The sequence below is a fragment of the Embiotoca jacksoni genome, unplaced genomic scaffold (genome assembly GCF_022577435.1).
Source record: "Embiotoca jacksoni isolate LCO1_2020_lvr unplaced genomic scaffold, fEmbJac1.0.p SCAF_20, whole genome shotgun sequence".
NCBI classification, from domain to species: Eukaryota; Metazoa; Chordata; class Actinopteri; family Embiotocidae; genus Embiotoca; species Embiotoca jacksoni.
In genome coordinates this window covers 4401415-4413275 of record NW_027185341.1, presented here as the reverse complement: position 1 = coordinate 4413275, position 11861 = coordinate 4401415, and the positions used below count along the sequence as shown (strand labels likewise).

General features: G+C 45.5%; 1 protein-coding gene across 1 annotated transcript; it reads right to left on the bottom strand.

Moving 5' to 3' along the window:
* Window positions 1-5966: 5966 nt before the first annotated feature.
* nog2 (noggin 2) lies at window positions 5967-8651 on the bottom strand. Its single transcript, XM_069155755.1, has one exon. The coding sequence runs from the start codon at window positions 7328-7330 to the stop codon at window positions 6695-6697; it is 636 nt and encodes a 211-aa protein (XP_069011856.1). The 5' UTR covers window positions 7331-8651; the 3' UTR covers window positions 5967-6694.
* Between the last annotated feature and the right edge of the window lie 3210 nt (window positions 8652-11861).

Below are 11861 nucleotides of genomic sequence, written 5' to 3'. Positions count from 1 at the left end.
TAGCACCAGTATTTCAAAATGAATGAGGAACTTAATTGAAAACCAGTGAAGTGAGGATAGAGTTTTAATCGAAGAGGCCGTATACACATTTGTAAATCTTTTTAGTTGCCCCATATTGCACACAGCCATTCAGCTGTGTGTCCATTCATTGCACATTGCACTTTATGCATTCATTCATTCATTCTTTCATAACACTCTCCTGTCTGGGCTTATTTTTAGCTTCATCTCCATTCATTTCCAGTCACAGAGGAGGGAACATCACATTCAGATGTTGCTGCTTCCTCGTGTCACCTGGCTGAATTAAAGCTCACGCTGCTGCCAAAACCCCAAATACCAGAGGTTTGATTAGTTGTTTGGTGGGGGTTGATGTATGTCTTCTGTGTGTGTGTTTGGGAGTTAGAAGGCAGAAGGTGGGTTGTACACATGTTACGAAGTGAGGCGCCATTGCGGCCTAAAAAACTATTAGGCTCTGTAAATACACACTGTGGCGAAAGTAAACATTCTCAGCATGCCATCTAGGCGCACAGAGGGGTACTGGGAGACAGCCGCCGGACAGGCTGTGAGGGGGAGGTGTGTGTGTGTGTGTGTGTGTGTGTGTGTGTGTGTGTGCGCGTGAGAGAGACTGTGTACATGTGTGCATGTAGGGAGTACAGCAGTGAGCTGAGAGGAGATGGATATGGAAAATATAGATTTTAATTAGGGGAAAATTCAAGTGTGTGTGTATATATATATATATATATATATATATTGGGCTGGTGCAATCATGATCAAGCTGAGTAGTCAAGTAAACATTTAAAGATAGTTTACCTGCGTTATGATGGCCAGAGACAAATTATGTATCAGGACCATGAAGTGTTTGTGTGTTCTGGTGATGAGAGCTCTCCAATGAAGATGTCTATCCTGCATGTTTGTGCAACAGAGAGTGAAAAGACTGTGTTTCTGCTGTGAGTTTGTTCCTCGTTATACTCAGTGGCTTCCATGTTGTCTTCACCTGAGTGTTGAGAGGAAAAAAAAAAACATGATCCAAAAAGTCAAATTAGACTGTTGTTAAAGGGATCAAAACATGATAGCAAAGGGGGCTATTTTCTGAGTTTGAGACTCATGCTGGCAATAGGAGAAAGCACAAGTAACCATGGAAACAGAGCTCAGAATATGGACTATTCCCAGCCCTGAGAGCGCCACGCCACCCACAGCTCTATTTTTAGGCCTTACTTTGGGCTTACAATATCTGTTACATCTAACAAGAAGTTGAACTGAGTAATCAGCAAGCATGACTACAGAAATGTGACTCTGACACTATGCGTCTGATTAAAATGGTAGCAGCATAAGAGCAGCGTCTGTAGGACAACCAGGATCTTAGTACAGTACGTGCTTTGGAATGCTGTGTGTGCTTGACTGGAGCTCCTGGGACACAAACTGCATAAAACAGACAGAATTTAGCTGATTATTACTTTACAAGTCAGTCCAAGGTATTAAAATGGGAGATGAATCAAATAAATTAGGTTTAATAGGATTACGTACAAATGGAGAACCGTGTGCATTTTAAACATAATAGATGTTTGGAAAATGATGGTCTTCTGTCTTTACTTTAAGTTGGAGAGTTGCTCTTCACACTCTTCAGCATACTGAGCTTACCTGCCAGACCTTTCCACAATTCCCTAAAAGTAAGTGCCAACCAGTGTCGAGGAAAAACTAAGATTTAAGTGCAGGGAAAGTTGAATGTACTCGTGACTCTTTGTGGCATTGCACAGATTTCCTACCTGCTTAATTATCATAAGCACCACCTGTTGGCAATGAGCGGAGTTTGATTACAATCACCTGTCACTTGACTACGATCACCTGTTGTTTGTCGGCAAAAACGGCCACTGTGTTGATGTAATGGCATGTTATGAATCCCGCGCCCGCTGTGGCTGACTCCAGGTCGGGTTTGTTGGCTCTTGCGGTGATGAATGGTTGACATCAGACGAGCGGCTGATCTTGTCGTGCGTTCAGGCAGCTGGGAATTGGGAAAGTTCCCATTTGAGAATGACCCATACCCTAGTTGAGAGCGTTCACATGAGGACAACAAAATGTGCTTAATATTCCTGCTGGTGAGTACAGAATACACCCCCATAACACAGGAAGGAAATGGGAGTTCAGGAGGTTAATATTATTTGTACACTACATTCTTACACGCTGTGACGTTCTGCCATTTTTTTTAATTTAACACAGCTTCTAAACTAGTTGGGCTAGGCTAACCATATCTGGCTATTTCACCTTACATTTGAAGCAAGTGTATTTCTTACTTTAACCACAAACGCTGCTACGTCAAGGGACGTTGAACTTGTATGTTTCAGAGCTCTTCAAAACCTCCCACTTTCCTTGGAGGGATATTTCTATTTTGGCAGGTGTTTTCTTCCCCTCTAATGTCGGAACTTTCCTGCTTCCCAGTTGCTCATGAACGCACCATTGGTGCAGTCTCATTGCAATGGAAGTGTGCTCAGAACAGCATATGTGTGTTCCTCGAAGACTTTACACCGTAAACACTAACAGACAAAATCTGCATTTCTAACATACAGGGAGAGGGTTGTATTTTACCGATCCGGGCTGTTTGATGGTTTAAAAAGTGACCAATCAGCTGAAGATCTTGAAGAAGACTGCGGGGGACCAAAACACACAACCGTACACCGTCACTGCATTTACAGCGATTCCCTTTCATGCACACACTCTACACACTTAGACGCATCTATTACTTCTTATACAACATGAACAAATGCTTCATGCCCACACACACACACACACACACACACACGCGCGCGCGCGCGCCTCCAGACACCACAAGCTGGGGTTGGTGGTGTGATGGAATGCTGGGTATCATCTGCAATGACTCTGTTTTAAAGTGTGTATGTATGTGCGTGCGTGCGTGTGTGTGTGCGTGTGTGCGTGCGTGCCCTCCCTCCCTCCCCTCAGTGCTCGATCTAATACCCTGTCATCATCAATAACCTCACCAGTGCTGACTCACTGGCTTTTACAACTATGGGGTTTGGGCCTTACTCACAGCCACAGACCCTTGTCTCCATCTCTGTCTGTCAGTCCACTGCACACACGCCAGAGCTGTGTGCGTGTGCGTGTGCCTGTGCGTCTGCCTGCCTGCGGTTGATTTGTATGCACGCATGCAATCAGCATACGGGCTTATTCTTCGTCAAAGATGTGTCCACTATAGGTACGGATGCGGCTTTGACATGTCTGTTAGAGTGAAAGTCACTGCAGACCCTTTACCACCCACCCACAGATGCACCCCTGTCGGACCACAACCCATCACAATAATTGACTATCATCCGGAGACAGAGACTCATCATCTTCACCGCTAAGCATGTCACCCCCTCCTCCCACCTACTTTCCCATCATCCCCATCCTAATTGTCTCCAGGCCTTTATCTAGTTCTCCTTTCAGCCAACAAAATATGTGCTTTATCTTACACTCACATGAGGCTGGAGATACAGTATATGTGAAGCATGCTAATGCACCGAGCGGCACTTTATTATTGTGGGGGTGTTGTAGCTCACTTTGTAAGAGGTCTTCGCTGATGGATGTGGAGACAGGCTGTCACACAGTAATGATGCTGAGCGCCTGACAGGGTAAAGGCCACCAGTGTCTTTGACATTTTTATGGGCAGCATAAGACATGTGACGCTCCGTTGATGGGGAGGCCTTCCCTCATTTTTCCCAGCATAACATGTCAATCAAAGGTCCGTCCGCGGCTGTAAGGGTTGTAAATATAAAACTTAGAGCTGAAGTTTTCTGAATTGTTGATAAATGAGGGGGCAGATTTCATCACTGGTGTGAAGTTATGTAGTCAACATGGCAGTTTTTTGCATGAAGTGGAGACAGCCACGACAGGACAGTTACTCATTTGAGGACTGGCATTTATCCCTGGTTGTAAGAAAAATAAAAACCCACACGCTCCATATTTAACCTCCAAACCCGTATTAGATGCTTCTATATTAACTCTGTATTCAAAAGGTTTCTATTTGTAGAATGGGATTAATTTAGTGGGTGTGCAGCGGATTTGAAACTGCAGATGGACTTTGAGCAAACAGCCCGGGTTAGAAGAAATGTGAGCTTATCTTATTGGACAACAGTTGCAGGACAGTGATGATTTATAAAATCAGAGGTCCAGAATATAATTTGATATGTCCTGATCGTGTGTATCTCACTTTTATTTAATTCAAACACAAAAGTATAAACATTAAGCCCCCAAAGTTTGTTTATTAAAGTGTGGCCCTGTCAGGAGATAATCATGGCAATTAAGTTAATAAGGCCGTCAAATGTGGTTATTTCTAGTGAATTGGAGACTTTTCTGACATTTCAATATTCATAATTTTGCTAAGGACCCCCTTGAATCCCCTTAAGGACCACCTGGAGGTACCCGGACCCCACTTTGAGAACCAGCGATCTGACTGGCTGGCAAGGTCTGTGTCTAAAAGGTGCGCACCTAACTGGCTGGAGCCAGGGCGGCGTATTGCCTTTCACACGCTTCTAAAATACTCTCCGGGCAGAGCCTGAAAGGGTTACTGTTTCCCAAAGTGCCTCATTCTGCGCAGTCGAGAGGGGGCGGCTGAGTGGCGCCGTCGAGTCAGAGACGCAGTTTCTAAAAACCCCGAGACATCATCAAGAAAGAAGCTGACAGTAAGGAAAGCAGCCCCCCTCCTGCTCCTTCTCTTCCTCCTCCGCTGGCACGCTGCCGTTCTTCTCCTCTGCTTACCAAATCCCCTCAGCGGTTCTGTCACAATAACCGGGCGGCAAGTGTCAAATCCAACTCCAGCCCGCAAAAACACAAATCACTTGAAGGCACACAAGATGCGCTCACTGGAAACACTGCACGAGCTGCTTTTAGCTCTCAGACATTCAGTCATAGCTCTGTTTAAGTCGTTGATTGCATTTAAAGAATAATATAAACACTATTAAAAAGGACTCCCGCTTTGATTTCACAGGACTTTTAATTTCCCTGCGCGTCTCCAGCGCGTTTAATTGGCCATATCTCTTTAACTTGCAGACAGCATACCCCCGCTCTCCAATTAATAGTCTGCTAACGTCAAAAACAGTTGACCATTGTTTTATGGGCTTTGTGTTTTTTCTCTCTCTCTCACTCTGTCTCCCTCTCTCTCTCTCTCTCTCTCTCTCTCTCTCTCCAGGGCGGTCAGACTTGAATAGGCGCCGGTCTGCTCCAGTCCACCTCTACACAAATACCTCAGTGGAACTTGTGTGGAGCTTCCAGAGTAGAGAGCACAGACCCCTAGACGCGCCAGGCTCGCGCGTATATACGCTCGCCATTTCATCGTCTGAAACAGTTTGAAATGCCTGAATCATATTTTACCCATTATGTTAACACCTCTGGAGCCCCGCAGCGAGCATGTGCGTAAACACTGGAGATGAATGTGCGTGGCCTCTTTCGCTCTCTCTGTCTCTCTGTCTCTGTCTCCCCTCTCTCTCCGGCTCAAGACAAATGAATGCCAGTTCTGTGGAGGCGCTTGAGGTATGTGTTGCGCATTACGCAGCGTAGTAAATCAGCCCTTTCTAAAATCACTGTGACGGCGTGGAGCGTCAGGCAGTCCACACAGAGCCACTGAAAGTTGGACTTAGTGCAGTTAGTAACTCCACTCCACTTCGGAGTCCGAGCGTCCACGCTGCAAAAAAACGAGTCAGCCATCGTCTTAACTTATTTTTCATATAACGTGGCTTCAGTTTCACGTGTTTCCAATTTTAGAATAGTGATTTGAAAAGTGTTTCTGGATGAAATGATTACTTTGAGACGTCTCTAGAGAAAATCCCTTTAAATTAAATACACTTAGAAACCAGTGAAACGCACTCAGCTCTTCCCGTAGCGAGGAAAGATTTTATGAGACATGTTCAGATGATATTTTTTACAGTGTACACGCCCCCCTGGATATAGACACTCGTTGTAAGCAACATGGCTTGACACTAATACATGTTGAAAAGATAGACTTTATTGCTAAAACGTGTAACCATAACATGTACACTGATATGTTTTTTATTCATTTATTTATTTTTTTGTCATTTTTAGAAATATTCAAGTAGACATCTCCCATATTTTTTTCTGGTATACTCTGCTATTCTCTTTCCTTATGCTCTATACTCACAAATCGTTAAAATAATAAATAAAACGTACAGATTTGTTTATTCCTACAATACTATGTATTCCAAAAAAAGCTGAGTTCACGCCTTTATATATATCTTTAACCTCAACTTCTTTTTTTTTACAATTTAATTATTATTGATATTAATATTATACAAAAACTCTAGGCAGCATTGCAGTGAAATAACAGTCAGCATCAATGTTCAGTTGAGAAAAAAAAAAAAAAAAAAGAGTTCACCTCTTGGAGAAGTGTAGCATATGCGTTCCATCTTCAATGTCTCATAAAAAATATCAAAAAAAAGCTCTTCCATCTGAAGTGCTCCTGTTCCCCCCAAAAAAACCAACGTTTCAGGGTTGAGAATAAAATATGGTCCTGGTTCAATTAGAAAAAATAGCTGCATTTTTCTTAAATATGTACAATGTTGGTATTTCACTTAAAATGCTATATAAAAAAATAGATTTGCTATGGTGCCCACCTCTGTAGAGAGTTAACAGTGCAATAGAAACCGTATTTCCAGTCCACTCCCCCCGTCGACCACCACTACTTCCTTAGAGAAGATCAGCACGAGCACTTGCACTCTGAGATGATTGGGTATTGCACCTGTATCCACGTACAGTATTTCTGTCTTAGAAAGCCTTGACAATACCACCGGAGGAAAATCTTGTTGATTGACTTGACGGGTTTGCAAGACATCCCCTCGGGGAAGGAGCACGAGCGCTCAGAGAAACAGTTCCCCTCCTTGATGTAACGTGGCCAGAACCTCACGCCCAAATCCTTCCAGGTGTACACCACGGGGCAGTGCGTATAGGTCCACAGCCACTGCAGAAATTTCCTACGGGCTTTCTTGCCCACTTTTACCCGCTTTCCATAGGGGGTCTCTGTGAGGTCCAGCTTTTTAATCTCGTTGGGCATGGGCCCCTGCGGCTTCACCTGGTTGTCTGGCGCGGAAAGGTTCACCAGCATGGGCGAGCTGATGGACATGAAGTTGGGGTCAAAGTTACTGCCGAGCTTTTTCCTCAGAGTCCTCTCGGCCAAGTCCTGCTCCCGGGGGTCGTACTCCGGGTCGGGGTCCTCCTTCAGGTCAGGCACGGGGAGGTGATCACTGGGCGATGGACGGAGGCGTAGGTAATGCTGGGAAACTCCAAGGTGAACGCACAGCAGCACGTAAACGAGAAGCGTTTGTGAGAGGCCCATTATTCCTCCTGTTCTGCGCACCGGCTCTTCTCACGTGAATAATATTCAGTTCTTTTCCCGGTTGCTGTGTTCTCTGCAGTGACCTGCCCGGGGCTTCATAAATAGTAGAAGTTCAGTCACCAGCAAGGCGATACTTTTAATAGACCACGGCGGGTTTGAATGACATGGAGCGGAGTGCTTTGCTTTTTAGGGCTCCTTCAACTTTGCAATTTGCCCGCCGATGCAACTCTGCGGCGCGAAGCGGTGCCCCTGCTTTACAGAAAGCGTTAAGTCTAAACAACAACAACAACAAAAAAAGAAGCGCAAAACAAAATGGGGAAAAACTCTAGCCTATTCACGCTCTCTCTCTCTCTCTCTCTCTCTCTCTCTCTCCTGCCTCACCCCGCTCCTTGGATTCACTTTGGGTTTCTTTCGGTTGTCATGGTTACCCCGGGGACTCGAAGCCACGACGAACTGTCTACACTGGATGACAGCGGCCGAGGCGAGAGCTGCATGGAATGAAGTGTTTTCTAAAGAGACAGAATAGATCCGGAGCGTCCCGAGAGAGAAGGGCGCACAAAAGAGTACTTCACCAAGTTTTAAATGTCACGCGCCCGGCAATGAGGGCTGCCTTGGCCAATGTTATTTTTACGCACGGCTTTTATAAACGTGGTTTCTCTTAACGTCGCCTGACGCTCTCAGATTTGACAAGGTCCCCAGGGCGCACAGTCCATGGACTGTGGAAAAACAGTGTGCAAGGCAGTCCTCTTGTATTCCAGCCGTCGATATGTGCACTTTTCCTGAAAATGTCCAAAAAAACTTAAGAGGAGCCTTGGGATAAAAATCTCAGTTTATGAAATAACAGCCATTTATCTTTCCAGAGGATGTTCCAAAAGCACAGAGCAGTTTTATTTTACATAAAAGTCTCAGGTTGTAATATCCCCACTGAACTCTTGGCTGTGCATGTAATAAGAGAAAAAAAAAAAAAAAAAAACGGTGAAAAGAGGCTTTACGGCAATTTGCAGTGTCAGTGCATATCAAATGCAAACTGCAGAAAGCCAGTAAACGCTGTGAGTTCAGAGTTCCTCGCAGTGTGGCATCGCTGAATCCTCTCAGAAAAGCTCCAGATCGCAGAGTCGCTGCATGACGAGACGGTCCATAATCTGGAGCGTTTTTGCCCGGTCGGTGCAAGCGGTCAATTCCTGAGGGAGCGTCTCTCCTCCTTTGATAACTGCTACAGAAGCTCCTACTGAGTCGCTCCTACTTCAGGAGTCTGAGAGACTTGGCGCTGGAGCATTTCTTTGCTTAGGCACACTGTGTGTGAGTGTGTCTGTAGCGAGTGGTGCTCAGTCCCAAGTTAAATATCCCCCTCCGACGGTACAAAGTGTCAGAGGGGCCTGCCCACCCCGGCCACTTTCACTATGATTGACAGCCCCCCCCCACCCACCCACCCGGGCTACCCCCTCCCCTCACAACGTGGAAAATATCAGCCACAATGACAAGGATCAACTGGGTCCTAAAGCCGTATTTTATGCCGTATTAGAAAGTAATATTCCACGACATGAGTAGCGCTGTGCATAGAAGCGAATTTCTTTCTCCCACAGACTTTAATTGTGATGGCAAATGCTCTCTTTTGCGACTTTCATCCGCAGCGCGTCTGGGATGCACTAATAGGTTCAATGCGCTGTCAATATTCCGCTGAAGCGTTTTAAGAGTTTCCTTGGCTTGAACTTTCCCATGAAATTGATGGGAAACGTTTGGTAGCTCGTCTGCGGAAAAGGGGCATCACATTCCACCTTTGTTCATCGGGATTTGGGTCTACACAGGAATTGGCCCGTTGAACTCAGGGGTCACAAAATAGGCGCATAATTAAGGGCTATAAATGGTCATGGATAACTAAGCGGTACCTTTCCCATGCTAAGCAGTCATTATGAGAAAATCAGCAGCCATGCTGAACTTTTTCCTTTTTGCTTGAACCATGTTGATCCTCCTATAGTGAAACTTGAAAATCATCCAGACAAGTTAAATTCAAGAGTATCATATTGAAGTATTTAAACATTTTGTTCAGCCTGCACCAACTTGAGTTGATATTAAAATACTGTCTTTTTACTTCAAGCAGATGGTGGTGAAGGTGACCTGCGGTTTGACCAACTCTTACAGTTTTTAAAAAAAAAAACTAAAAGAAAAATCAAAAATAGTTACAGGCTACTCGTTATATAATTCAAATCAGCACAAAAAGGTAGTTTAACTTCGCCTAAATGAGTTTTACCTTGACTCTTGGTGGCTGTATTTATCCTGTGCAGTTTGAATAGGTTGTCATTGTGCTTGTCTTTTGTAGCGGTCACTAGAGGGCGTAGATCCAGCACGGTGTGGACGTAAAGCCAGCGGCTCCCCAGACTCCCTCCCTCATTGTTTGACTACTCATGTTTGAGTGCATGAGGAAGGAATGTTCACTCATAGTTACTGCTCACGAGCTTTGTGATCAAACAGCTAAAAGACAGTGTCGGGGTGGGGGGGGCATGATGCCAAAAATAAAGTAATTAACCTGAATCATCCTCAATATGAGTGTACCATGAAAACTAACTTCTATTGAAGGATGGAATAACTTTTATCAGAAGAAATGCTCTATTTTCTCACAATTAAGAGAATTCACTCTCAAACTTAACTCCATTAACCACGTGGAAAGAGCTGACAGCCGTCTTCTGCCTCCTGAATCCCTGACGACCCCTCCAACATGCATGCAGACGCAAAGTCATAATGTGGTTAATGATTAGGATGCCAGTGTAGACAGGACTCAGTGGGCAGCGGGGACAGTAAGGCTGAGCTGGCTACTGTAGAACTGGCCGTTTCCATTGTCCTCGTCCGCAGGTCTTTGGGGTGGTGGACTGAGAAAGAAACCCCATGCAGGGACAAGCACTTCCCTTCCTCCTATAGTCTCAAGCACTAATACTCGAGCAGCCCAGCAATCAGTCCACCCCCATCATCTCCTGGCTAATTATTGGAGATAAAGACAAGGAGAGGAGAGAGGAGGGGACCGGTGAACACAGTGGGGAAGGGTGGTGGTGGTGGTGGTGGTGATGTGTAAGTGGGGGGACAAGGCAGAGAAGGTGGTGATGAAGATGGTGGCGGTTTCAGCAAAAAGAAGAGGGAGGAGAGGAGGGGGGTTGGCGGCCGTGGTGGTGCCGGATGGCAGTTTGCTGTGGAATGGCTAATTAAATAACGACATTAAAGGACCCCGGCTCGCTTTAACGAAGCCAGTCAACCTCTGACTAGTGGGGCTGGGGTGCTGGGCCGGGGGTGGGACGCACCACGGAGGAGAGAGGTGGGACTGGTGCTGAAAATTGGGCTTGTATAACAAGGGGACTTAGCTCTTTGGTTTTGCAGTGATTGTTCACGCTCCCTTAGGTCTCAATAGGGCGCATGTGAGGGTGCGCTGGAGGGGGGGCGTGGAGGGCAGCCCTTAGGCACAGATAGGACCCCCTTCTCCTCCTCTGCTATGAATGCTATACACACATACACACCCACACGTAACACATGCAAACACATACACACACTGACACCCCCACAGCTCTATACAAATGCCTCTACCCAAGGTCCAGACAGGAGCTTATCCAGTGCGGGGGCACAGCAAGGGGCAAGCCTGGCCAGACTGGCTGACTGTGCCCACTGGGGACTGGTAGAATGGCACAGAGGGGTGGATGGAGACGGACAGTTTGGGGAGGAGAGGGAAGACTAAACACGAGAGACTCAGGAACTAAGACAAAAAAGAAAAACAACCTCTACCAATTGGAGCCGGACCAACTAAACTCAGCATTGTTTTTGAACTTCATATCTTACACCGTTAAGGTCAGAAGATAAGGAAAGTTGAAGAATTTGGCACGGTGCGTTTGCTACTCGGAAATAGCTTAGTACCGCTCTGAAATCCCCGAGCCGTCCTCCCTTCAACCTGGAGCACGTCTCATAATTAGTTTTGTGTTGTGGCGTCTCCAGCAGAACCGACTCTGTTGGATCTTTGGCAGGCTGACAAATGTGAGGACCAACCGGAGCCTGAACAGTTTTGTTTTGTGAGCTATATTTTTAACTCCGTATTTCCAGTAATCCTGAGATTGGAACCACAGCATATTTGTTTCTATTATAAAATCCAGCACGATAGCCAAGTCTAGATATTTTTGTTGTAATAGCTGCATGAACACGAACAACTTAATATATCTTTGGATTGGTAAGACGGCTATCTCTTGCCTCGTGTGGACATACAATACATCCCATGCCTGGAACAATTCAAAACAAAAATGCTCACAATTCAAATAAATAGTTTTCCCCAATTGCTTGTCAATATTGCATTCCCTTTATTCCCTGCTGCCTTGCCATCTTCTCCAGTCTTACTCCCCTCTTCACTCTCCCCCATATTTGACTCTGTCTCCGAGCCTTAACCCAAAGCAGATGGCTCGGGAAGCATGTCAAAAATCTGTCTCCCGTTAACACTACTTTTGAAGCCCCCCCTTCTACATTTTTTTTCCTCTCCCCTAAAATTCATCATAAAGTTATTTTTGCA